We start from the raw sequence: 27,241 nt of genomic DNA on the forward strand, positions 1-27,241 counted from the left end.
CGGAGTCAATTGGGATAGGACAAACAGCAGCAGACACAAGTCAGAACAGGGGAAATTTCAATCAGATATTAGGGGGAAAAATCACAATGAGAGTGGCCAAATACTGGAACATGTTGCCCAGAGACATTGTGGGATCTCCATGTTTGGAGGTGTTCAAGACTTGTAGAAGCGTCTCTGAGCAATCTGATCTCATTAGACGTGATCTTAGCAGGGAGCTGGACTAGATAACTCTGGAGGTCATCTATGATTCTATGAACTTTACCTCATTTTGTGACTCCACAGAACAAATACTTCTGTCTCTACATTCTTTACGTGCACCATGACAAAGCGTAACTAGAACAGATGAGAGAGAATAAGGGCTAAAGTGAAGGTTCCCAGAAAATAGGTGTTAAAACATCAAAGTATATGAAATGACACATGCACACACACACAAATATTCCAAAGGACATAAGCTTTTTCTCCTGGCTTTCCATAAGCCTGAATGGAGTCTGGTCCCTTAAACAGCCCAGCAAGATCATCTAACCACAGGAGTTACAAGGAGCTACTAGTACCTATTTAGTTTTCTATTAAAGGTAATGGCTGATAGAAGACATTACTTGTTGGGACTAGTATTTCTGGGCTACTTGTACAAAACAGGTTCACTATTTGCTCTGAAGATCAAGACAGGTCAGGACTGTCTCTGTTTTATCGGATCACCCAGCAGCTTTGGTCAGGAACAATGAGAGCCCGTGCTTATTAGACTGCCTACGGGCTTAGTTTGCACGCTTTCAAGTAAGCAGGAAAACTATCCCGCTCTACTACTGAAAGGAGTTCCTGGATGAAGGTGTATGATGAACTACTTGTAATTGATAGTTACAGACTTCATGAAAAGAATATTGGGCTTGGACATTCAAAAAAAGCAGCAGTGGTGAGCTCTTGAATTTTAATTATCTGCCATCACTTCTTTTTTGTCTTCAAAATGCAGTCATGTACATGTCAAACTATAGGCCCAGTGTCATTCCCCTTCCTTTCTTTCTTGCTCATTACAATTTTGAGTTCTTGTTGAGCTCTGTGCCCCAACAAGCTAGTATTTCCATTAAAACCACCTCAGATCCCATTCAAGGGAGCCTACGGAGATTTTACAGTCAGGCTAAATGGAACTTTACCATGTTACTACATTTAGTGTTTTATCTTTTATTTATCAGATGGGGAGGAGGGAAAAGCAGATTTTCCTTCATTCTCAGAAACTTCATATAGCTTTGTGCTTTGTATCACATTGTACATAGGTGGTGGAGCTGTGCACTCTGCTTTAACCTGCTAAAGGCATGCATCAGAATTTCTGGGTATCGTGCTTTTCAGATTGCAGCATCTTCGTGTCAATGGTCACGCTGCCAACCTTAGCAGAACATCCAACACAGCAGATTTCAAGCAAGAGTTCTTAAAATGGTAGTTTAAATAATTGCATGTTAATTGCAGATTACATTAGTGATCCTTAAATAATTGGGAAGGATTACAGAAACTGTGGCAAGCAACCAACTAAAATTTAGCATCAAGCTATGAATCAGAGTTTCTTACTTGCAAATTTGAGTACTGCACAATGCACACAAACATGCTACGTATTTTGTAGTGAAGTATCAATACAATATAGTGTTAGAGCAATAATAAAAACAAAATGTTTTTTGATATTAATGAAACATGACTTACAACGTTTTACATACATGCCATAGTTTACAGTAATAACAATAATTAAAAAAAATCATAATCTAACTAGTTTAGATTTTTTACTGCCCAATCAAGGAAAGTGGAAAGTAAAATGCCTTTAGTTATACTGTTTTGTTATTTCCAGATGTCTAATACACTGAACCCTGCACTGCCACGTCAGTAGTACTTGGGCTGTGGAAACCATGTTGTCATTTATTTATATTACTGTAGCATCATAAACTGGGTCAAATAATTTGAGTTCACCAAACAGAGATTTACAAATTGAAGACATACTTTTGGAAAAAGAACACAAAAGAAGAAATGCAGTTTCATAACATCAGAGATTACATGTCCTTTAAAGACAACTTCTTATAGTCTGGAGTATCATTCCTGGAATAGATATTAAGGGCAGTTAAACCAAGCCAGTTTTTTTTATTTGGAACACTAAATCAGTTTCTCTTAATATGCTACACCCTACATGGTCCTTTTTATTTAGTTGAAACAAGACTGTTTGGGCAATAACTGGCCATTTATCAGTCCTAAATATACAGCCACAAAAATATTATGTATGGTGGTTGGGAACCATCAGCTGTAAATATGGAACATAGGCCCCTGGAATCAGTTTAATGTCCTTGTAAATTCTCTGTGTTTAACTAAAGAATTTTTGTTTTCACAGCTGTTTTATTCTTAGAGATGAAATGGAATGAACCTTTGAAGATAGTAGCCATCTATCACATGGAAAATGTTCTATTATCATTGCTGTATTTCTGATTTGCACCAGACAAGCTGCCAACTAATCTCCAGCACCTGAGCATATGCTAAATTTTAAAACAAAAGCAGACTATACCAATACTCACATTTCAGAACATTCAAATGATGATAAAACTATGAGATTCCCACGCTCAAGAACTTTTTATAGAAACCTTATTCAGATCTTCTCAGCTGCTAGACTCCATCAAAGGAAATAGAATCATTAAATTATATTAATTATTATCAATTATTTGATTTATGGTTTGGTGCCATAGAAGCCCTAAGTGTGATCATGACTAGTAGATAATATGGCAAATACAAGAGGAGAAATGCATAACAATCTCCATTTTCATATACGATTTCTAATCTGAAATAGGAATAAAGAATTGTCCATCTTTTGCTTAAGAACACTATATTGAAAACTCATACTTGAATGATTTAAAGGTGTTAAAACCTGACTAGTATTTGCAATTTGGGCTTATTCCGGTTTGCAGTTTACACTGCAGTCCAACTTTCACAGCACAACAAAGACAAGCACACAAGTTAAGCTTGGGGCAAAATGGATTCATTTTATCTACAAAGGGAAGGTACTGTAAGCCACAGAGGACACAGTGTCTACCTGTGACCTTGCTAGCAGAGCAGTACTTCATGGTATTAAAGGATCTGTATTGAGTTCAAAGCAGATTCTTCAAATAGTCTTGGAAATGTTTATATCTTCCAAGAAACATTAAATATTCAAATGCCCATCTCCCCATTCCCCCCCCCCCCCTACTGATACTGAGAATTCAATTCAATTTTTGTAGAGGTTTTCAATTTGACTTGACTTTAAGATTCAGTGTCTATTTGCAAGAATGGTCCTTCAAGCTTTAGTGATCTTTTCAGGCTCATCTCCTCTGCAATTTGTTACTGCCAGCTAATCTAACCGATGATGACAAAGGAGAGATTAAACCTGGTAATTAAATGTGGTAATATCTGCCAGCACAGATCTACAGTCTTCATTTTCCACCTTCATTTTTAAGCAGGGATTCTAATAAAACCAGAAGGAGCCTCAGGGCATCAGTAGAATCTAACTGTACACTCAGCATTCAGATTCCCTGCTTAGACTCTTCGTTTCTGCTCACAGGCTTGAACCTGGTTGTCAGAGCAGAGGTCCCACCATTGAAGTCTGAGGCTTTCATCAAAGCCATTAAGTTTTTGTTAAAGTAAGCCACTGGCATTCTCCAGTAAGATTGTTGTACTGCAGCCTGAGGATTCCTTCTGATATAATAGCCCTAATACATTAAACGACATCCAGGCTTGCAGCCAGAATTAATACTCTTTAAACAGTCAGAAACTGCTCTACTGCTTGTTAATCTTGGTGCAGAAGCCCTTTCATTTTACCATCTACCTTTATAGATCTGCTGGGTTCATGCTGCTGTTAGAAGGGATGCATTCCTAATAAGCCCGGAGTGAGAGGGAGGACTAAAGAGTCTGTACACACTATCTCTCCACCTCTGGTTCAAAAGACTATGGAGTCCAACAACAAAATCCCCCTGCACTCAGAGAATTCAGTCCTCCCAGGAGTGTGAGCTATCCCCTCTCTCACAATCCCTCTAACAGGACCTGTAATACTTTTCCTCAAGCTACTTCCTACTGTGCTTCTACCATAGGCCCCCACTATAAGGACAGTCCTCAGTTTCTCTATAGCAGAGGGAAACCTTCTGTTTTTAGTAATTTTTTACTTCCAATTGTTAAGGACTAGTCAAGCACAGAAGAAAAGAGGATTTTTTTTTCTCTCCCTTAACCTTGTAACATACCCTATCACAAGCTTCGTTTCCTCCTATAGCTACATATATCATTGGAAAGAAGTTCTAAAACATGGTTGTTCTGAACTGATGATGTTTTCCGCTCACTGTGTTAGTGCTTGGTCAAAGTGCAAGACAGCAGAGAGGAAACCTATAGAGTTTTTAGCTGATTTCATTCCACATGTTACTGCAGATCTGATCTACTGAAACTGAAGCAGAGATGAGAAATACCATCCCTAGTTGCTACAGAATAGATGCCAGGTTCCAGAAACACTGCTGTACTGACAATATTCACATTTTTATTGATATTAGTCTATTTTACTGACAGAAATTCAAACAATTCACACTAATTTAAAATGTACTTCTATAACTCAGATTGGTTTTGTTCATTACCATATGATCATTCACAAAGTGAATGCCAATAAGAATGAAAAACATAAGATCAGGCCCATATCCAAAAATTAAAACTCTAAAGGTTATATGAAATGTTATACATTTTCTTTGAAAAAGAGTGTTTATTTACAGTAAATTGTGAAATAGACAATGTTAGAATAACAATCTGATTATTAAACACATTGACTGTGAAAATTAAAGAAAAAACAGACCATAGTCCTTATATATCAGTAACTACCTTACTTGTATAAAAATTGGGCCCTGAGAGTATATAAAACATTGCATAGGTGTTGAAGTAAGTCAGTGTTCTCTTGCCTGATAAGGAATACAGAAAGAAGAGTTGACTGTGGAATATTAACCTAAGGTGAAGAAAAGGTTTTTTCCAAAATTATGGCATCATTATGACAGGTATATGGCTTTCTAAAAGAAAATTTGCTGAAATTTCTTGGCTATTCAGGTATGCAGAGAGCACAGAAAAACCACATTCAAAGGCCAGCATTACACTGCTTTTTAAAATTTTCCACTGGCTCTGAGATTGCATAAGAGGCAGTTGAATCAAAGCTGACAAGCACTAAGCTTAAATTTTTTTCTGAAAACCCTGTTCTTCTTAGGATGTTCTTACTCAAGCAGAAACTACAAATGCTGACATTTCATAATAAAAATTAGTAACTGTATTATGGAAATATCTAATAAAGTTTTAAGACTGAACTGTTCAAGTGAAAATGAAAGGTATTTATGATGCAGTGATACATTATCTGACATAATTACAAGAAGACTTATATTTCTGTTTTCATAGATTAATGGAAATATGGGTTATAGGTTCTCCGAATTTTCATTGAAACTGATTTAATTTTGACTGGTTTATTGTTCATTGTCCATGTATCCCAGTGAATCCCAGTTGCAAGAAATCTACCTGTGTAGCGATGAACACCGTTAAGATTTGCAAGGCCACACTGGTTGAACCACCATCCAGTGTTATCACTGAAGTTACTGCAGCTCTTCACAGGCTGTTCTTTAATAGCACACATTGGCCTGCATCCATCATTATCAACATCAAATGTGCTGAAAGGCATCAAATTCTGGTTATCTTCTTTTCTATATCCTCTAAATGCATCCCCTAAGTACAACAGATAAAACAGAAGGGTAAAAGAGTGAGCTACAGAGAAACATAACACTTCTTACCTGTTGCATATCTTGCAAACTTTTCCTCTGAAATTATTAGAAAGATAGATTTCTTCAAAAGTGCTTCAAGAGCACCAAATAATGAGCTGGCAATATGTTAAAGACTTAGGAAAGAGAAAGTTTAAATACTGAGAAGTATGGAAGAACTTGAAATTCAATGAAACCTCTTTATATTGTTGTCACTTCTAGTGATGCACAGCAGCTATAAAGGTAAAGGCTTCTGTCCTTAAAGACAGTGGAAGAAAACATGAAAGAAATTAGAACCATTGTTAACTTCAGATTTTCCAGCGATGCGCCTAAAGCCCCAGAGTGAGTCATGAGGTAAAATGCAACTGTTAAAACACAAGGGTCAGTGATTACTGGTTCTGTTCTCTTAATGAAGAGACAATGTTTCTGACAAATCCAGGTAAAGCACCACACATTTAGAGATTAAGTCAGTAATAAGGAACATTCTTGAATATTAGTAAACATGCAAAAAGACAATAGAAAAAAGCAGTAAGACATGGTGCAATACTTAACAAAAATCTTGGCACATTTGGTATAGCTATGATATTCAGGGAGATCTGGAATTGTAAATTAATTTGTGTCTATATGTCAGCCTGTAAATGTTACATACTGTAGGCCTAATTTGTTCCAGTTGATTTCTTTCTCTATGCTTTGTATGCCACTGTCTAAGCAATTCTGAACTAACCAAAGCAACATCAGGAAGATTTCCACTAACATCAGCGAATTTGGGAAGAGATAATGGACATCTAAGTAACTGAACCATTAGATAGATATACACAAACACACACAAAATTCCTTCTGTATTATAGGGTGGACTTAAATCCATTAAAGTTCCTTTATTTTCTTTATTAATTTTCATAGAATCATAGAATGGTTTGGGTTGGAAGGGACCTTAAAGATCACCTAGTCCCAATTCCCCTGCCATGGGCAGGGACACCTCCCACTAGACCAGGTTGCTCACAGCCCCATCCAGCCTGGCCTCGAGCACTGCCAGGGATGGGGCAGCCACAGCTGCTCTGGGCAACCTGTGCCAGTGCCTCACCGCCCTCACAGTAAAGAATTTCTTCCTAATATCTAATCTAAACCCACCCTCTTTCCTCTTAAAACCTATCTCCCTTGTCCTATCACTACATGCCTTTGTAAAAAGTCTCCCTCCAGCTTTCTTGTAGGCCTCTGGTATTTTCTTTATTTCTTTATTTCTTTATTAAAGGATTGTTTATTCAATTATTGCATTAAGGACCTTGAACCAACAGAATAAAATGATTTCTTACTATGTAAAGATTGATGTTGGCATAATCAATCGCTAGATCATTAACCATTTATCTGCATAACTGTTCATTATTCACCAAATAGTGAAAAAGAGATTAGAAATAAACATTTTTAAAGTTAATTAAGCATTAATCTTTTGAATGCATTTCTTCATATTAAGAAAGGGAGCCACTATCTTTAAATACTATAGAGGAGGTTTTTACCAGCATTTCCTGAATAACGCCCCAAGTGGATCTTAAAAGAACATGCTTCATCCTCTATCCAAAATCTATCATACGATGCATGGGCATGCTTGTCATTTTCTGATTCCAAATCCACATAAAGACTGAAACCAGTGGCTTTTTGATTTACTATGTGAAAAATCTTCCTCAGTCCAAGCCAAAATTCTCCTAAAACAGAAATATAATAAAGAATTAATAAACTTCTAGAAATGGAAAGTGTACATGAAAAAATGGATTCTTCTAGTTTTTCTACTTTCCTTCCCGAACCAACTGTAATAAAAGTTGTATGACAGGATTATATTCCTTTGAAAGACTAATGAAGGTACATAGTAATCTTCATAATTCATTGGGAATTCCATGGAAAAAATTCCTATGTGTGCATCATCTTTTTTCTCTGTGACACTTTTAGACAATTGTCCACATGATAACTTCCAAGTGTTCACCTTCTTATACCTTAGAAGATCACAAAAACTGAATGTACTAAAGATCCACTTGATTAAAGAGAATTCAGCAGCTTTCCTAAGGGTAATACTGAGAAATTATAAATGTTGGCATTCTATGAAACGCAACAAAACTCAAACCCTATTCTCCAGATTTGCTGCCTCTACAAATCACACTATTTTTCCATGAAGGGTTGCCCCATGTGAACTGCACTTTTTTGTATAGTTGAAAAGTTGTGTGCTTCCACTGCAATCCCAGGTAAAGAAAAAACAACTGCTTTGAGACTTGCTGAATGAAAGATGGCAGTAAAAAAGTAGTATAAAAGTATAAAAAAGTTGTGTTTGTATTAGCTAATGAAATATTTCCATTCTTTTTCTAACTTCATATGCTCTATGGTGAAATATTACTGATTTTTCTCAAAAAGTATTAAGGAAATACTTTGTAAATGTGATTAAAACCAACTAAGGCACTTCTTTTCTCAATCTGAAAAAAAGAGGGCAATTTATACATTATTTCAGGAAGTACATATAACATTTTAAACACCTTTTACGAGACTGAGGGTGGGCAATGGCTAAAGCCTTTAGTAGGGTGATAGTCATTGAGAAAATCACACAATAGATTTGATAAAAAAACCTCTTAAGTATAAATAAGACTTTTAATGGAAAAGAACTTTAATCTCTATACTATTAAAAATCCCACACTATTTAGTGGAATATAGGTCACGTAAGGGCAACAGAAATGTTGGGTCTGAAGCACTTTACTGTATTTAAAATTAATACCAGAAAGGTCACCAAATCCATCCAGATATTCAGACCATGTTCTCTGAAATGGAATGATTCCATCAGTTCTTTTCTGAACCACAGTCCATCCACCTCCTTGAAAATCCATGTCACACAAAACCTAGAATAGACATAAATTAAGCATCCCTGAAGCAGACGTTATTAAGAAAACATTTTCATTAAAGAAAAGTGGACTATTCAGTGTTTTGCTAAGCAACATACCTTTCAAATATCTTAACAAAAAGCTCAAAGAAAATAAAAAATGAAGCTGCAGTATTTTCTTGTATGTTCTTGTTGGACTGCTTGATTTGGGCATTTCCTCAACCAGTAAGAACTGTGTGCAAAAGTCTGCTTGTATCAGATACAATAAATAAGCTTTGATAAATGTTACTGCAAATTAATAATAGCATCAAGTGGAAGCAACATGCAATTTATTCACGCAAAATATTACAGATACAGGCACTAACACTGAATATACCTTTATTTCAGTAAAGCAAAACAGACACAACTTCTTATGTGTTCTTCCTCACCATTATACCTTCTTCCCCAGAAATACTGTGTGTATGATGCCTGGGAAATGTAGAGCCCTTAATAAAGGTGAGGAAATGGAAAAAGTGATAGCAATAACACAGTATATAATAATTTACGCAGCTGCAGCAGAAAACTCTATATAAGAAGGGGCCCCAATCCAGGGAAGTCCCAATGTGAACAATTAACAGCCAGCAAATGAGCAGTCCCATTGAATGCTAGAGATCAACTCTCAAATTTATGAGTCTTCACTAAAATTTGTGCCCCACAGCATGTCAAATGGCAGCGGTGCAGCTGCGCTCTGCTCCACTATGGAATATCCCATTATGTGGCACATTTTCTCCTCAGCCCATTTAACTGTAGACATGCAATTGTGTTCCCTGAAATAGGAATCTTACTGCCCATTTCTCCCCTGTAATCCCCCTTATACAGAGAAATCTGTGTGGGTCCAATAAAATCAGTGGGAGTATTGATAATTCTCAGAAGAGGCAGATTTGGTTCTACATGAGAAGTCATCAACCAATTAGATATGGCACCAAAACATACACCAGTTAAGTAAAAATATGAGACAGATACACAAAAAAGAGTCATTACTGTGTAGTTTCTTAATTCCTTATATGCTGGAAAAAATGCCATTTTCTTTCCTAAAGCCTTATAGTTAATCCACTTTACAGCTTGTTCTGTGTCTCATATCATGCAGGGTGTGAGGGACATGAGTGTTTCAGGTACAATTTAAATTAAATGAGCAGGAGGATGCTTCTGCTGAATATTTCTTCCCTGTCTATCTTTAGTGTGTATAAGAGGTATATTCCAAAAAACTCTTTGTTTTGTCTGACCCACCTTAGAAATATAATTGATCTAAATTTACTTATTGAAAAATGTGTCAGAAAGTAATCATGATTCAATTCTCCAGAAGTGAAATTGGTTTTAATTGCCTCATGTTTGAATGATCAGACAAAAGCCCATTTGGGACTAATTTTCTAAGACTGTGAGAATCTGCCACTACCACTGAAACTTTATGTTCTTAGAGCTCCTGTAATTCAGGTTTCAATTAGCCTGAGTTAAGCATCAAAATCTATACTCGCTTTTGAAAACATGAAGTGTAAAACATGAAAACATGAGAACAGAACCAAGTTGTCTAAGTTATTTTTTTTCATTTACTTGGTATCTTTATGCAAATTATTCTGAAGATATTTTGGTTTACTTTCAGTTACATTTAAAGGGCAGCTTATTGCTCTAAAGGTCCTCGTTGAAATAAAAGTGTTTCATGCTGGCTTTTTTTTCTGGTTTTTACTTTCTTACTATGTTTTTCTGCCCCTTAGTATTTTTCTTATTTTGCTAGTCTGCAGAACTTCCAGAACTCTTGGCTATTAGCCCCTTAAAATGCATTACAATTTCTTGTTTATGTTTTAATGTCTTGATATTTTTGTCCATTCATCATTTCACTTTTACCCTTTTAATGCTTCAACACATGGAATAATTTGCATTAAACAGTTTTCCTTAAAAAAGTATTTTTTATGGAACACACATATTTTAGATATTTTTCTCTGAGACCTTTTTGGCACTATCTTTTCAGTTCTGGGTAACATCTACCAGACGAGAAATGAGACACTCATTTAATGAGTGCAGGCATTTATTCTTATTATTTATTATTACCTTGTGCTTTTAACCAAATTATTATGATTTTTCTTTCTGTTTCTTGTTCTCCTTAAGGAACCTTTCCACTCATATAACTGATTCTCAGATTCTGGCAGTAACTTTAAATGTGGAAAAGTGTCAAAAATACTTTTGAAGTGAAAGACAGTTTATCATTTCAGATTTATTTGCCAAAAGCTATAAGTGAACTGAGAAATCACTTTTCTCACCTAGATTAATCATACCATCTCTCAGGAAAAGTAATTTGGGTGAGGTATGAATATTTCCTCAATGGAATCCCCCTCAATCCAGAAGATACTCTGAAACAGATGCATTTTCTGTTATGGTTGATCCTGGGGTGAGGCAGACAGCATTTTCTTCATACTATAAACGTGGTTGTTCTGTGAACACTTCTACCTGTCTTTGCCTTTCTTTTACCTTGAATGAACTTGCCAGTGAGCTACAGGTCTTTTCCCTGAGCTTATTGCATTGTACTGACAGAATGATAGGTTTTTCCATTGGGGTCTGCACAACCAAGTTCATTTTTCCTTTTGAGATCCTAGCGTACTTCTGAAGCCTTTTCATAACCAGTTTGAACAAAAAAACCACCTTTTTTTGTAAGGTTTCAGTTGGCTAGAGATAAAGGGATTCATCCTTCCTTTGTTATATATAAAGGAAGGCTATAAAGTTAGATATTAAATTTTGCTATTTATTAGCCGACTTAAACTACATAGTTATTCACCAAAAACTAATGTACTGCACAATTAAAGGTTTGAAAGTGTCATTCCACTATGCATAAGGACTTCCCTAAGTGGAAGCACCTGAAATGGAAATAAACAGACAAAACAAAGTATTCCTTGTGTTTGCATGAATCTGAATGTCCTGAGCCTGAGGAAATCAACCCCAAACTCTCTTCTCCTAGATAGGCACTATAACTGAGCAGTTACAGAAAATGCCTCCAGACTGAGTTACAACGATGCTCAGACAAGAGTAAAGTACCTACTCCTCTAATGTGCATCTGCACCTATATTTAGATGCTTATACAATATCATGGTCCAAGCTACAGGCATCAGTAGTGTCACCTCTCAAGAGAAGGCAATGCTATACAGTCATCCAGCAGAATGATTCAAAAAGCCAAAGGTCCCATTTTAGGAGCCAAAATGGATCAATCACTCGGCTTCTCAGTTTTCCATCTCTAAAAAGGAAAAGAACTGTACATCTCAATGTCCAAAAGGGATGCTGGAAAATACCTTGGATTTTCCTTTTTGGTACATTTTTCACTGTATATGAAAACTGGTGATGGGATCAGATGGGACATACATTAAATTTCTTTGTAGAAAATGAGAAACTTATCAAAATTATAGTAATGGCAGATGCATTTGGATCATTCAATACATTTCTTATTCATCTGTTGAGAAATCGTCAAGGACAGACAACACTTTGGATCCATTAAATATATTATAAGTGCATATTCTCAAGCAAATTGTGACTGTTTTGAGAGATAAATTTATTACCTCAAAAGGATAATTTGATCCTTCTGGATGGATAACGTACAGACCAGTTGGAGTTTTTGAAACTGAGCCAACAGTATCTTTAATATCAGTGCAATCCAACCCTAGAGAAGAAAGTATTTGATGAAGTTCATTAGCAAAATATGTTTAAAAAAATCAAATACAGCTTAAGCACAGAAATATTACTCTTCTTGGTAATGTATGAATGATTTCGAATAGCAGTTTCTTATCATGCAAACTTTAAAATCATGTTTTATCATTAATTTACCTTATAAATGAAAATTCTCTGAACTTCATTAAGCTCAGAAAGTATAAAATATATTCTATAGAGATATTTCTTTCTAATCTTAATGTGTACAATGCAGAAATTAAATTATATATCTGGGTCATTTTACAGATTTTATTTGGGTAACACTTGTACTGAGAAGACGACAAATTATCTGGGGAAGGATGTATTTTTCCTGCAGATATTTGTATTTATACTTGTAAAATCCTTTATGTCATAATGTATACCTAAAAAACCCTTTGCTTCCAAGTGTTAAGCCAGGTCTGTGTAAAACATACTCAGACAAGCAGTCTGTACAGCCACTAAGACTGCTCAGAGGTAATGTTTCCTTTAGTTGGGATGGACACTACAAAGATTAATTGTCCAGTGGACAAGTGACTTCCATCCCATTCAAAGAAAAATATTGCAAATGCAGATCACACTTTATTGCAAAAGAAAGTGCCATTTAGCAATATCAGATCACTTATGAACTAATGATCATACTTGACACTTTGCATAAAAATCAATAAGATGCTAAACAAGATGCCCAGAATTATCGGTTATGAATTATTGAAAGAATTCTTTATGATGATGTTCTTAAACATTTTACAATTTTTCCAGAGTTTATGTTACTAACACAGAATATATGCCGTAAATGTTATAACTGCTTACCTTTGCTTTAATTAGTTCTTTGTCAAGATACAAAGATAAAAAGGGAAGAGGTCAAGACTAAATGCGAAAAATACTTACCATGAGATTGAACCATTTTGTAAGGAAGTGGATCCAAATGCTTTCTCAAAACCTCTGCGTTCAAAAGAAGAAGTCTGTTCATAAGTTCATTTACCTGCAAATTCAAATAAAAGATTTTTAATTAGGTCGCAGTAAGGAATTCTGCATTCTGAAGACGTTCTTTTTGACTTCTGGTAAATATAATCTGAAAATCATTTTTGTAGTATGTTAGTGATTCATACCTTCATTAGGTGAATTGGTCTGATTTTTTACTTTTTCATCCAAAATGATTTTTAGGCAATTCCAGTTAATTAAAACAAAAAAAAAAAAAAAAAGTCCTTCAGTTTGATTAAGGCTTTTTATCTGTACTGAGCAATCCACAGTGTTTGTTATCAGAGTTAACAGTAATATGATACGTCACCTGCACAAATACAACAGGACTGGAGATAGCAACCAATGTGGAGGAACAGTCCTCCAGGTATGCCACTACGTTGTGAACCAGGTGGTGCGTATCACTCCTTGTAAGAATGGAACTCACAGGCTACCCAAGGTACAGGGAATGGTGACAGAGACTCTAATTCTACTGCTTTAATGACAATATAAATGCTTAATTTTCCTCAGTTAGACAACACCTGTAGTGACAAATAAAAAATAAAAATCTTTATGATAAAAAGTACCTGATTAGAAAGGTAATCCAAAGACGACTGTTGATCATCCATCATGTTTCTTACCAGTTTTTTTGTACTTCTTGCATATTCAACAAGAGAGTTCTGCAAATTTCCTTTAAAAGAAATACATTCATCCACTTTGTTGTTATGAATCTAGAAATATTCTTGATTGAATGACAACACATTTATGATATCTAAGTGAATATTGAAGGTGTTTAACCTCAGTGTACCTAAAAGTGAAACCAAAGCAGTACAGAGATCACAGATAAAAACCTCAGCCTTGCTGGTTGCAGTGAAGACATCTTAAGAAGTGATGGCTCTTAAGATTTGAAGAAGAATTTCGTCTTATCCTTGGGAAACTTGGATGACCAGTTAACGAATATCACAGAAATACAAGTGCAAATGATAAAAGACAAATATATAAGGTTTCTTGTCATCCTACATATACTCATTCACTCTGCTACTCCTGTTTTCTGCCCTGATGCTAAAAATAAAAAACAATAATAATAAAAAAATTTGCATGTCAGGTAATTAATAATACATGTTAAAAATCATATGGGAAAGAATTTTGGCAATTTCTTCCAGAGGCTGATTACATCATTTGCTGTGTAGTTTGTCAAGGCAGTGAATAATGTCCTGCGTTAAGTATCTATAAAAGGCAAGCTGAAGTACAGATTTCCTCCCACTTTGGCTAACTACCTAACTAACTCCCACTGACCTCCCCTCCACCTAACAATGATGTTTAAATCAGGGACAAACACCCTACTCTTCCCCTCTAATAGAGAGCTACCAGCATCCAGAGGGTAACACAGATCCAGGTGGGCTGAACTGCTGCCTGGATTTGACTGTCTTCACCAGTGATTATAGAGACTAGCATGATTATCCTTTAACTTGGTCACACCAGCTGCATCCCAAAAACATGGCACACCAATTTTCACTCAGCCTGGGCAGCAGGGTCAAAGGCTGTCACGTGCTCAAAAAGAGTAAAAAATAAATCAGCAGAGCAGAGCAGAGCAGAGCAGAGGATTGCATAGCATGGCATTGCATAGGTTGTTGCTTAAAGTATTCTTTATGAATACATACTGCACATGTATTGTTTTTCCCCTCGTAAAATTTTAGCTTGAACATCACATGGTACAAGGCATTGTTCTTTTTGTTTTGAAATATCTGCAGATTTATTTTTCTCTTCTGCCTTGAGTGGTTCCTCCACAGCTCCAACATTCCTTGTGCCCTGTTGTACCAAACAATGGAGGGGGAAATAAATTGATCATAAAGCATATATAAAATAGATCGGTCTGCCAAAATGAATTAGATTACTCCATGGATCTTCCTTCAAAACCTGTGTTTTTTAAAGCTTTATCAAGCAATAATTGACAGAGCTGAAATCAAGGCCTGTTAGGTGTCTTCTGCTTAGCAATACCTCACAAGAGAAAAAGAATGTCAGAGGTAAAGATCAACCTCTACAACTTTAAAAAATACCACCAGCATTTCTGGTTAAAAGTATTCTACTTGTGAGCACTGTGAACTGGAGGCAAGAACTTGCAAATCTTGCATTTAAGGTCACATTTTAGGAATCACCACACACAACAGACATCTTAAATGCTAACAAAGTTATTTTCACTGAAAAGTGAAATACCACATATTAGCAAAACACTTTCACTCTTGAAAGCCCCTAAATTAATTACTTAGATTCTGGTCATGGAAATACTTGCACAAGTTATTAATCTATGCACACATGCAGTCCCAAGCAGCTTTGCAGATAAACTTAACATTAAAAAAATATTTTAAATGCTCTGATAGAGGAAAGAATAAAGGGACACTATTCATAGGCACACAGTTATCTGAAATAGTAACAATATAAGCATTAGTAAAAGTAATTACACCTATCAATGTTCTTTTAAAATATTTTTTTTTATATTTAAGATTTTTTCTTCCATGGTGCCATGTGGCATAAAATAAGAGAATGCCTCTGACTCATCACTTAAAGAAATGCTAAAAGTAATTCCTGAAATATGTGTCATTGTCAAAAGACTAAGAAACACATTTGAGTCTGTTCGTCAATTCCATAGTCTCAGCAAAGCATTGTAGTATGTTCATATGTTGTATTTTCAAATGTAAATAGGATCCTTAGGAAAGTAAATATTTTAATAAAAAACAAAACTTATTTAGACTTGAACATTCCTTCAACATAATATTTCTTTTCTCCTGTTGCAAATTTCTCTGTCTGGTATCAGCACTACACTGGCAAAGCACTGAACAGTTTTTTACCTGATTTTTGCTTTCTAAAAGTGAAAGTAAAAATTAAATGAAACTGTTCCAACCCAAGCCATTCTGTGATTCTATTAACAAGGAGATTTTTTTTAAAAAAAAGATTTCAAATTATTAATGTAACAGTATTTTGTGTGTGGAGATAAATGCTAGAGAACTAAAAGAATATGTTTTTTTAATCTTAAAATAAGCACAAAATAAAGGAAGAAAAATTCTGTAAGAATTATAAATAGATCACTTGAAACTTATAAATAGATCAGTTGAAACTGGTTTGTTCCAGGGCTTTATCACAGCTATTCACCAGATGTTCAATTAAATACTGCCAAGCAAATATTTTTAATCAATATTTATTTTTAACAAAAGCCAACATGAAACAGGCAATTAAATCTGACCTCAGCAATTCAAGCAAAAACTGTGACTCTGCCAAAAACAATAGTTACTTTGCATTTACAGTCATACAGATGAGATTAAAAATCTGGCCTAACAACTGAGTTATGATGAATCTCATTAACAGAAAAAAAATTTCTAATAAACTGAATTCCTCCAATTTCAGTATAGTTTCTTTTCTCTGTCTGAAAATACCTGAATCTTCTGTACTTTTGTATCTATCCTGAATAAAGCAACCTACATTTTAAAAACATCTTTCAATTTTCTGAAAAATCATTCAGTTACATTCATTAGCTTATCTAAGCAAAGTAATTGAAAGTCTTACCTTCGATGAACAAGGCTTGACACTAGTTACGACGGTCTCTCCTGAACTGAACACAATAATACTAAGACAAATCAGTGAAGTTACCCTAAAGCAGTTCATCTTTTACTTGAAGAAATGCAAATGTTTTGATGGGTTTCAAATTTCCGTGGAAAGGATTGTGCACTATGAAGTCCTGAGCTAACTATTTGGGAATGTCTACAGCACAAAGAGCAGCCAACACATCGCTCCTTTAATGCCTGGATTTAATAAACCACATTTCAATTGCACAGTAGGTTTTATATACTAATGCCTGTATCCTGAGAGCAATTACTGCTTATCACCCCTACATGACAAATCAAATATATATTTTCATTGTGATAAAACTGACAGATTTTCTGATATGCTATTTTTAAGCTTTGGTATATATTTGGTATTGAGTAGTCTGGGATACTTGAAAGAAAAACTAGTATTAATCAATGTTTTACTTTTTTTACAAAGGCTTTTATAATTAAAATGGAAGTGTTTATATTGGTGTGATGGCAGTGCACTAGAACAGACTGTGAAGGCACTTTTAGAATATATCCTAAAAGCAAATTCAAAGTAGAAAAATTAAAAATATTACTTTAAAGTAACACTTTGTGTTACATAGAAAATTGTTTACTGGGAGGACAATAGCCAGCTCTTGGTCTCACTGGTAGCCCATCTGTAGGAACACAGGTATAGAGAGTGAGACCATCATTCAAATACAACTATTTTTATCTCTGAAGAATGTCAAAGTACAAAAGAATGTCCTGAAAAAGAAGAAAATTAAATGTAGCCCACAGAATCTTAACTAGAGCTATGAGGTACTTACAGTTTTCATACATTCAATTCCACTATTTTTATATCTTAAAAACTGGATCTGTATTTTAACCAAAAAGGAAATTACTTGGAAAGATTAATTGGAAAGTTCATGAAGATCCAACAGATTTTCAACTCCTCATGCACATTAAGAATTTAAACTGTTTGCAATCTGGCTGAATAAATAAAATCTCAGCTTCTAACATACCCTTGGGAGATAAACAGTCTAGAGGACTGTCAGATTACACTGTTCAACATCAGTTTACACCAATCCATCCAGACAATGTTCCAAATTTCTCTTGATACTGTGGTTCATCTCCATCCCTGTCTGAAGCTGGAATACACTGGAGATAGCTTTTGCTACAGAGATTTGAAAGCAATTGGGAGAGGAGGGTTAATAAAGTTTTAAATCCCAATTTTAATCCAATTTTAAAATCCAATGTTTTCTTTCAAAATTAATAGCTGAAGGGCACTAAGCACCTGTACCTGGCCTCTCCCTGAGAGGAGCACATTCAACCACCTGTGAAGTATTTAACATTTCTCAAAATTTTCAGTATTTCTCAAAATCAAATTTTTAATTTGTTCTGAACATGGCACATAGCTTTCTGACACAAGAATTACTAGATAATGATGACTAGTGCATCGGTTGACGGTCTCTCAAGAAGATGCAGGTTGTAATCAACAGGTCAGTCTCAGAAAGAGGGTGGAAAGACTCATGGCTACCTATATATGTCATCCTATGCACAGAAATAGGAAAGGTGACAAATTTCAGGAAGGAATGGCTGAAACAGTCAGAACGTTGACTGAACTTCTTCTCCCATGCAGTTGCATACACAGTTAAACTGAAGCTTGGAGGAAAGCTAAAGGGCATTATCAGATGAATACCCCACTGGAACAAGAAGGAAAGAAAAATGTTTTTCTGCAGCTCCAGCCTTCAAATAAAACTTGTAATAAATTCAGAATCTATCCCACAAAGATTTAAGAGCTGATCTTTATCCTTCACTGGAATATCGGTCTCTAGTCCACAGTAAAATTTATGAAACTTCTTTCAAACCAGTTGCCAGAGTGGGACCTTTCATTTCTTAACCACTTGAGATTAGGCTTGTTGTCCCAGAAAAATCATACAGTCCTGAAATACATGGTCCTCGGCTAGTCATCTTCTCATTCTACAGCCTGAAGGACGTGAGGAGCTGGGATATTATAAAAATTAAGCACATTTGACAACCTGAGCATCAGTAGTCTTGACTGTAAAATGGTAGTAGTAACACCTACTTCACAAGCTGTTCTACAGAGTGGGGGGGGGGGGGGGTGTGTCTGTGGAGAAAAGTATTTTACAAATGACTGGTACTATTTTTACCCTTCTAGTCAAAGACATAGAACAGCTGCACACTGAAAAAGAGAAGAATTGGTTTAAGCTCAAATACAACAGCCGAGAAATGTCTCGCCAGGAAATCACCAGGGCAGTTAGCCTTTTGCTGACAGCTCATCCAAGGCATGGCGATATCCCAACACAACACACCCTGCTTCGCCTGGGGGAAAAAAAAAATTGCAGTGTTAAGAACTTATTTTCTTTATGTAACTTTATGTACTTTTAATATACTTTATTTTCTATAAAATTTTATATAATTTAACTTTTTTTTTTCTCATTCTGATTTCTTCACCCTGCGGTTAAAAGATTATGCTTTTAACTCCAAGACTTGACTGTCAACAGATTCAAGAGATCCGCAGAGAGCTCTGCGAGCCCACCGGCAGCAAACAGGCTCAGCGAGGCGCTTGTTCGCGCTGCAAAAACTCATTAAAAACGCGTTTGTTCGGATACCGGGGTTTTATGTTTGGGTTTGTGGGGTTTTTTAATTGGGGGTGGGGTGGGGGGAAGGTGTTTGTTTGTGTTTAAACAGCATTTGTTAGTTACAAGAAGTGCAGGGAGGATGGAAACTTCGGCGAGCGCCAGTCACCGCGCCCGGGCGGGGAGCGCGACGGCGGCGTGCCGGAAGGGGCGGGCGGACGCGGAGAGTGCCCGCGCCTGGCTTCCACCCCGGGCAGGGCCGGGCCGGGCCCCCGGCGGCTGCGCTCACAGCGGAGCCCCCGTTCACCCTGTCCCTCGGCCTGGCTTCAAGTCTAGTAACGGCAGGGCCAGGCAAACCGCCACCGCTCCCTCAGCCACCGCTCCCTCAGCCGCTCCCCGCCGCCCCCTGCGCCACCGCCCCCTGCGCCACCGCCCCCTCAGCCGCTCCCGCCGCCCCCTGCGCCACCGCCCCCTCAGCCGCTCCCACCGCCCCCTGCGCCACCGCCCCCTCAGCCGCTCCCACCGCCCCCTGCGCCACCGCCCCCTCAGCCGCTCCCGCCGCCCCCTGCGCCACCGCCCCCTCAGCCGCTCCCACCGCCCCCTGCGCCACCGCCCCCTCAGCCGCTCCCACCGCCCCCTGCGCCACCGCCCCCTCAGCCGCCGGCCCCTCAGCTGCCGCCCCCAGCCGCTTCCCCGCCCCGTTGCGAAGGAAGCGGCGTCCCCGTTGCTACGGTGGTGGCGGCGCGACCGGGGCGCGCTGGGGAGCGGAGCGGAGCCCGGCACTGAGTGCGGCGCGCTCCGGTGTGGGGCCGGCGGGGCCGGGGCGCTGGATGGAGCCCAGCGAGAAGGGTGGCGAGGCGGCGCGCAGGCAGGATGTTCCCGGCGGCCGCCAGGCCCGCGCGGGTGGGAGGCGGCAGGCTGCAGCGTATCTTTCCGGGGGCTCGGCCGGCGGTGGGGGGCTGGGGCGGGCGGTGAAGCGGCCCGTGAGGGCGGGTGGCCTCGGGGGTGGCCGCCCCGCAGGGACACGGCCCGCGGGCACCGGCCTGTGCCTCGCCCAGGGGCGGTGGGGCCGCGGGGCTGCGCCGGGCCCCTGCGGGCGGCAGCGGTGGGCACCCGCCTCCATCCCGCGCCGCGAGGGATCGCCCCGGCAGCGGCGCCAAGTAAAACTTGTACTTTCGGGGTTTCGGGCAACTTCGGAGCTTTCTTGTTTTCCTTCCTCGAAGAGGTGCTGCCGCTGAGAATTGTATTCTCCACCCTAACTTGGGGATCCTTACTGTCGTGAATGTAAGGAATGAACAGTGACACAAGTTCTGAGCCCCGCCTGTAGGGTGCTGCTGAAACCGTTACTGAGGTGGGGCGGGACCGCTCCTGCTCATGGATAGCTTCTATCCAGGGATATTGACGAATTTCAGTGTAAACAGCTAATCCTTTGCCGGAGGGGGCCGGTTGTTACTATTGGAAACATTTTCCCCGTGATACATGTATCTATATGTTACAGATTTAAATAACAACAGAACGATGTCTCTTCAAATAAACGTAACAAGGGCGAGGTTTTCACCTGCTGATGCAAAGCCTCTCTTAAAATCACTGTAAACAGTAAAATGCAGTTACGTTTTTTTCTGGATGAACATAAATTTAATTATTACTATAATATACAATTATGGGACCAACTGTTGTGTACTTAGTCAAAAGGCATATCAGCATTTTCTATCTCATGGGTAAAGTTTGCCCTTCCCCGAAAAGGTATATAAAGTCAATCAAAAAGGCTACTTACTATATTTTTTAATGAGCTGTTCGCTACAGTTTCCATTGTCCTTAACATAATACTAGGGATGGAGCTTTAACATTTCACTTTGAGTGGGATTTAAAAGAGGAACATCGGGCATTGAAGGAAAATCAAAAAATATGTCAGAGTAAAGCACAGAAATATTTGATAGAGACAAACAGACGAATAAGGTAAGTAACTAGGGTTTCTCTGGTGGGAGACTTTAAAAAAAAAAAAAAGTCAAAACCTAGAGACACTTCAGTATCTTTCAATTATTTGCATATTCACTTTGCTAAATAGCTTCACTGCTTTGTTCTAGAGGAATCTAGGCTGGAAAGTTTCACTAATCCAGTTTCTTGCTATAGCACAAATAAAATATAAAAAGAAAAATATTCTGATTTACTCACTACTTTTTGGAAACTCACAGTAGTCACCTCTTACTGTATAAAGTAAAGGTAAGTAGCGCTTTCATCTGGTTGCTCTGATCTGCAATGGATGTGTGAAACATGCATTCAGATGCATAGTACCAGCCAGCACACAGGCAGTTGTTGCCTTCTGAAGTGTACATTTTTCAGCCTGCATGGCATAACAGCCTCCCCAGTGTGGCGGGGCTTTGTGCTCCCACACCCCAATAAACACAATGCAAAGTCTTTCTAGTACAGGATATTCTGTACTGAAATTTTAAACAGAGCTTTGATTATTCAGTCTTTCTGCATACATGAGAATGCAAAGTCATTAAATATTCTGTGACAAATGGATTAAGTAAATTATACTCTGAGATGTTTCAGTGAAGTGCTGTAAGTAGTTTAATAGGTATAGGGGGCTTTTCCCTAGCATTGAGATCATACACATACAGGAGACTAGTCTGTGTATACTGTAGAGGAACAGTGTATACTGTTCCTGTATGTATAGATGGTTATACTGGAGAGGCAAGGAGTTCCTCTTTGCAAGCCCCTGAGCCTCAGACCTCTGCCTGTTGTTAACTCATTAACACTCATCCCCCATAGTTCCCATATCAGATGATTTCTGTTGTACAGTGTTTACTTATTGCAATATGTTGGTAACTCATACGACAGGCAGTAGATACTGTTTCTTCTGCCACTTTAGCTTGACAGTATGTGCTGTCAGCATATGTCTTGAAATACAAATAAAAATGGAAGAGGATGTATAATCACCTGGGAGTGATTAAAAGACATTGTGCGACCCACAACCTTTGCAGATAGTAAACTGAGTCCCAGCTGAAAGGTTAAATATCTTATTTAGTTTTCTGGAACAGTACCACTGGAACACTACACATCTCAGATGAACACTGTTTATTGTATTACTGGGCTTGAAATGCTATACTCTTGACATAAAAGCAAATACCAGACAGCCTGCGTATATTTGACAGACTAGTGTAGTTAAACTAATACTCATTGATACATAAATACATTTCCATATGTATTTCATTGCAGCCTTAAGAAACACAGTATAAATCCAAGTTACTCAGGTGAGCCAATTAAAAATTTAGGTATGGTATTCATAAAATGAAATTGTTTCCATTTGTGATAATTGAGAATGGCATAACTGTAAGTATAATAAGCAGTTCAAATGGAAGTCTGTGGTGACAAGTCTTCCCCTAATAACTGAAAAGGAGTTAGTTGTCTAATGTTAGAAAGGTAGTAAGTACATACAGTATTAATAAGCTGTGAAATATAAATCAAAATTAAGGGTCATTGCATATATGGAAGAAAGGAATTTGGAAATAAAAAGTTCCTTGAAACTGAATTTATTTTTTTTTTTCCTGACAGTTATGCAGCTCTGTGTATGAGCCAAGATCCATTAGCCTTGTAGCACATGTAAAGGTGTTAGCTATGATAATGGTTCCTCAAGAGTAGCATGACTTCCTTAAGCTCCACATTCTTACCTGACAGCACCCTAAATTCTCCCTGACAGGGCTTACATGCGTGTATCAGAAGTTATTCTTGGCACTGCTGGTCTTTAATTTCAAAGCTGAAATTGTTTCTTTCATATTTCTTTTTCCTTCGACATACGGAGAGTAGACATGAGTGCGCTATGACGTATGACAGTCAGTTTTCTACTTCTAACCTTCACACAGAGTGGTGTGAGGTTGGAAATGACCTCTTGAGGTCATCTGGTCAAACCTAGAGCTGGTTACACAGGACCAGCTTTTGAGTATCTCCAAAGATGGAGACTTCACAACCTCTCTGGGCAACTGTGCCAGTGCTCAGACATCCTCACAGTAAAAACAGTGTTTCTTGATGTTCAGAGGGAAACTCCTGTGTTTCAGTTTGTGCCCATTGTCTCTGATCCTAGCACTGGGCACTGCTGAAAAGAGCCTGGCTACGTCCTTTTTACATCCTCCCTTCAGGTATTTATAGATGTTGATAAGATCCTCCCCAAGCCTTCTCTTCCCTAGGCTGAACATTCCTCTTAGGAGACATGCTCCAGTCTCTTCATCATTTTTGTGGCCCTTCATTGGACTGTCTCCAGTCTGTTCATGTCTCTCTTGTATTGGGGAGCCCAAAACTGGACACAGCACTCCAGGTGTGGCCTTACCAGTGCTGAGTAGAGGAGAAGGATGACCTCCCTTGACCTGCTGGCAAGGCTTTGCTCAGTGCAGCCCAGGATACCGTTGGCCTTCTTTGTCGCAAGGGCCCATTGCTGACTCATGTTTAGCTTGGTGTACACCTCGACTCCAAGGTCCTTTCTGCAAGGCTGGGTGGTCCCCTGCATATATTGTTGCCCAGGGTTGGTCGGTTGTTCCTCCCCAGGTGTAGGACTTTGCACTTCCTCTTGTTCATCTTCATTAAGTTCCTGTCAATCCATTTCTCCAGCCTGTTGAGGTCTTCCTGGATGCCAGAATGACTGGCATCAACCACTCATCTCAGTTTGGTATCATCTGCAAACTTGCTGAGAATACAGTCTTCCCCATCACCCAAATCATTTTTGGTCAACAGCTGGCTGAACATGAGCCAGCCGTGTGCCCAGGTGGCCAAGAAGGCCAACAGCATCCTGGCTTGTATCAGAAATAGTGTGGCCAGCAGGATTAGGGAAGTGATCGTCTCTCTGCACTCAGTACTGTTGAGGCTACACGTCGAATAATGTGTTCAGTTTTGGGCTCCTCACTACAAGAGGGATGTTGAGGTGCTGGAGCATTTCCAGAGAAGGGCAACAGAGCTGGTGAAGGGTCTGGAGCACAAGTATTATGAGGAGCAGCTGAGGGAACTGGGAGTGTTTACCCTGGAGAAAAGGCTCAGGGGGAACTTTATCACTCTCTACAACTACCTGAAAGGAGGCTGTAAAGGTGGGTGTCCATCTCTTCTCCCAGATAACTAGTGATAGGACAAGAGGAAATGGCCTCAAGTTATGTCAGGGGAGGTTTATATTGGATATTAGGAAAAAAAAATCCATTGAAAGGGTTGTCACTCATTGGAACAGGCTGCCCAGGGAAGTGGTTGAGTCACCATCCCTGGAGGTATTTAAAAGACATGTAGATGTGGTGCTTAGGACGTGGTTTAGTGGTGGACTTGGCAGTGTTAGGTTTGCAATTGGACTTGATGATCTTAAAGGTCTTTTCCAACCTAGATGATCCTGTGATTCTATGATTAATGAAGATGTTAAACAGGACTGAGCCCAGTATTGATCCCTGGAGTACACCACTAGCTACTGGCCTCCAACCAGACTTTGTGCCACTAATCACCACCCTCTGGGCCCAGCCATTCAGCCAGTTTTCAGTCCACCTCCATGTCTGCTAACCCAGCCAGTACCTCAACAGCTCATCTATGAGGATCTTACAGGAGACAGTATCAATAGGCTTCCTGAAATCCACGTAGACAATACCCACTGCCCTCCCCTCATCTAGCAAGCCAGTGATTTCTTTGTAGAAATCTATCAAGTTGGTCAAGCATGAACAAATTTAATGTCAACCTTAGATTTATAAAGCTTCTGTTGAAAAGTAACAGCAGTCAGTTCCCTTTAGCAAATATATCTTCCCTAAAGGAAGATATAATCTACCTTTATAGATATACCTTTATATCTATAAAAATAGCAGAGCTTCTGCTCTGTTCTCAAACTTGTGTCATTTAGGTTCATTCTCTTTGTGTTGCATTGTGGAGTAAAACTTTTCTGTGTATTTTTGTGTGGTTTTTTGAACAATCACCACCAGCCTACCTTTAAACAAAGTAATACCAAGGCTGACCCCCAGTCCGATAGCCTCTAAATGCACAGCACTTTTTAAGCTAACGAGACCTACCTATGCAGAGAGCTTGTGGATTGAGGTCTTCTGTTTTCAGCCTTTTCTAGATGTACTTGTAATGAAATCTTTCCTGACAGTGTTGTATCAATCCATTGTCAATACCTCTAAAATGCAGCAGCTTCGGCATTAACAATACTTAGCTTCTGACAAGATGTGCTCAGTTAATTGGTTTACTAGTAATAAACAACATCACTTGCACAAAAAAGAGCAAGTATAGCTTCGGAAAGGAAAGTTTCAGTAACTTAGGTCACAGATATTTTTCAAAGTGAATACTTAGCAGAAGCCATATACCTATCTGATGCTATCAATGTTTTTGCTTCTTTTGTACTGACCAAGCTCCTCAGTTTTGTGTTAGCAGCAGTACTTCAACACAGGGAAAAAACCAGCCTACTAATTATCTTTACAGAAGTTGCCTGAGGATCAAGAAAGTAATTTCTTTATTGTCTCACTGATATGTGATGTTTCTATTTCAAGATCAGTTTAAGAATTAGATACAATCTGGGGCAGTAGCTAACAGATATTTCGTTTAAATAACTGGAATATCCTGGAAATAAGAGCTACTGAGTAAGCATGTACTTGACGTAAATGAATAGGAGATTTTATTTTTGGTTTATATACCACACTACTTTCTAAATACCAGCTGCTGATTTGATGGGGACTGTAGCCTTCCCACTGTTATTGCACAATCCATCCCATTTTCCTGTGATGTTACTGGCTGCAGGTAGCTGGTTCATTCTGGAAATGAGATTGTCTGTGTGCATTTTTAAATAAGCCTTACAATCAGCTATCTTGGTTCAGTGTTTTGAATTCCCTTGAAATCTGAATAGCTAATCTTGTCAATCATAGCTTCACGTTGCTATTGTATCCCATTTTGTGCTACTAAACTGATTGTCATTCAGGAAGCCTCACAACGACTAGAAACTGATGCTAACTTACATCTTTATAGGTAAAAGCTGTAGTTCCTTTGTGTTATTTCTCAATAACAACTTCTAAACTGTTACTATTTCCCCAACAGCTCGTTAAAGGCACACACAGAGAGCATTTGCAGTTCACCTTCCTATTGATCTGCCCACTGTGATACATTTACAGCTTTCAGATATAAGAAAGGATCAAATCTCTGACTGAAGCTAAAAATAAAAAGATTGTGGTGTGTCTCTTCTTCACCACCCACTGTCACATTTATGTTCAGACAAACCATAGAAATCCAGCTGTGCTTGAGTTTATAGCATTTAATTTATGGACAAGCAGGCTTTTGTACTAAAATTGCAAATGGATAAGCAAGTAAATTACTAATATTTTTGTAAATTTAATTAGAAAAATAGGGATCATCTACTTCTGCTTCTTAAATACAGAGCCTTTGAAGAAAAACAGAAGCAAGAAGAAGAAAAAACCCAAAGATTTAGAGAACAAGTTCTGCAGCAGAGGAAAAATAAACTTCAGAAAGTGACTGATAAGTTCCAGCGTGCTCATCTGCCTTTTTCTCAGCACAAGCAAATGGGTTTGTAAATGAAAATTTAACTATTATTCACAAGTGTTTTTCTATTAGTAGAGTGTAACTGAGGCAAACAGAACAATTAACTTCACTCAAATTAATTGAATTCATAAAAACAAAACTGACAGGAAGGTCAAATCTGATACATATGACAAAATTGGGAAGAGGGAAAAAAAACCCCCACAACATTTTTTTTCCTACAAATTGCTTTGTGAGCTATGTCATTATATTATGGTCACAGTAAGTACATTACCTGCTTGGGATATTGTGGCTTCCTGGATTTTCTCCACTTTTTTCACT

At 38.3% G+C, this 27,241-nt stretch overlaps 2 protein-coding genes across 2 annotated transcripts in view; one reads left to right on the forward strand and one right to left on the reverse strand.

The window, feature by feature from the left end:
• Positions 1–4,535: 4,535 nt before the first annotated feature.
• Positions 4,536–17,028, reverse strand: ANGPTL5 (angiopoietin like 5). Its single transcript, XM_056328901.1, has 8 exons — positions 16,822–17,028; positions 14,925–15,072; positions 13,851–13,954; positions 13,195–13,288; positions 12,183–12,283; positions 8,506–8,626; positions 7,268–7,453; positions 4,536–5,724 (listed from the first exon to the last, which is right to left on the reverse strand). The coding sequence occupies exons 1-8, from the start codon at positions 16,918–16,920 to the stop codon at positions 5,405–5,407; spliced, it is 1,173 nt and encodes a 390-aa protein (XP_056184876.1). The 5' UTR covers positions 16,921–17,028; the 3' UTR covers positions 4,536–5,404.
• A 4,058-nt stretch (positions 17,029–21,086) lies between these two features.
• The window catches only part of CEP126 (centrosomal protein 126), a 34,416-nt gene continuing 28,261 nt past the window's right edge, over positions 21,087–27,241 (forward strand). The window contains exons 1-3 of the mRNA XM_056327733.1: positions 21,087–21,169; positions 21,257–21,382; positions 26,802–26,947. Coding sequence (XP_056183708.1) covers positions 21,087–21,169; positions 21,257–21,382; positions 26,802–26,947 — 355 coding nt within the window. The remainder of the gene's footprint in view (positions 21,170–21,256; positions 21,383–26,801; positions 26,948–27,241) is intronic.

Source organism: Falco biarmicus, chromosome 2 (assembly GCF_023638135.1).
Source record: "Falco biarmicus isolate bFalBia1 chromosome 2, bFalBia1.pri, whole genome shotgun sequence".
In the NCBI taxonomy this organism is placed as follows: Eukaryota; Metazoa; Chordata; class Aves; order Falconiformes; family Falconidae; genus Falco; species Falco biarmicus.

Excerpts from the sequence above, each read along its gene's own strand:
- ANGPTL5 (XM_056328901.1), bottom strand. The coding sequence starts at position 16,920 with ATGAACTGCTTTAGGGTAACTTCACTGATTTGTCTTAGTATTATTGTG. Across the intron at positions 13,955-14,924 it reads GGAAAAACAATACATGTGCA|GAAATTTGCAGAACTCTCTT; the intron begins GTATGTATTCAT and ends TTTCTTTTAAAG. Across the intron at positions 8,627-12,182 it reads GATCAAATTATCCTTTTGAG|GTTTTGTGTGACATGGATTT; the intron begins GTAATAAATTTA and ends TGTCTATTCTAG.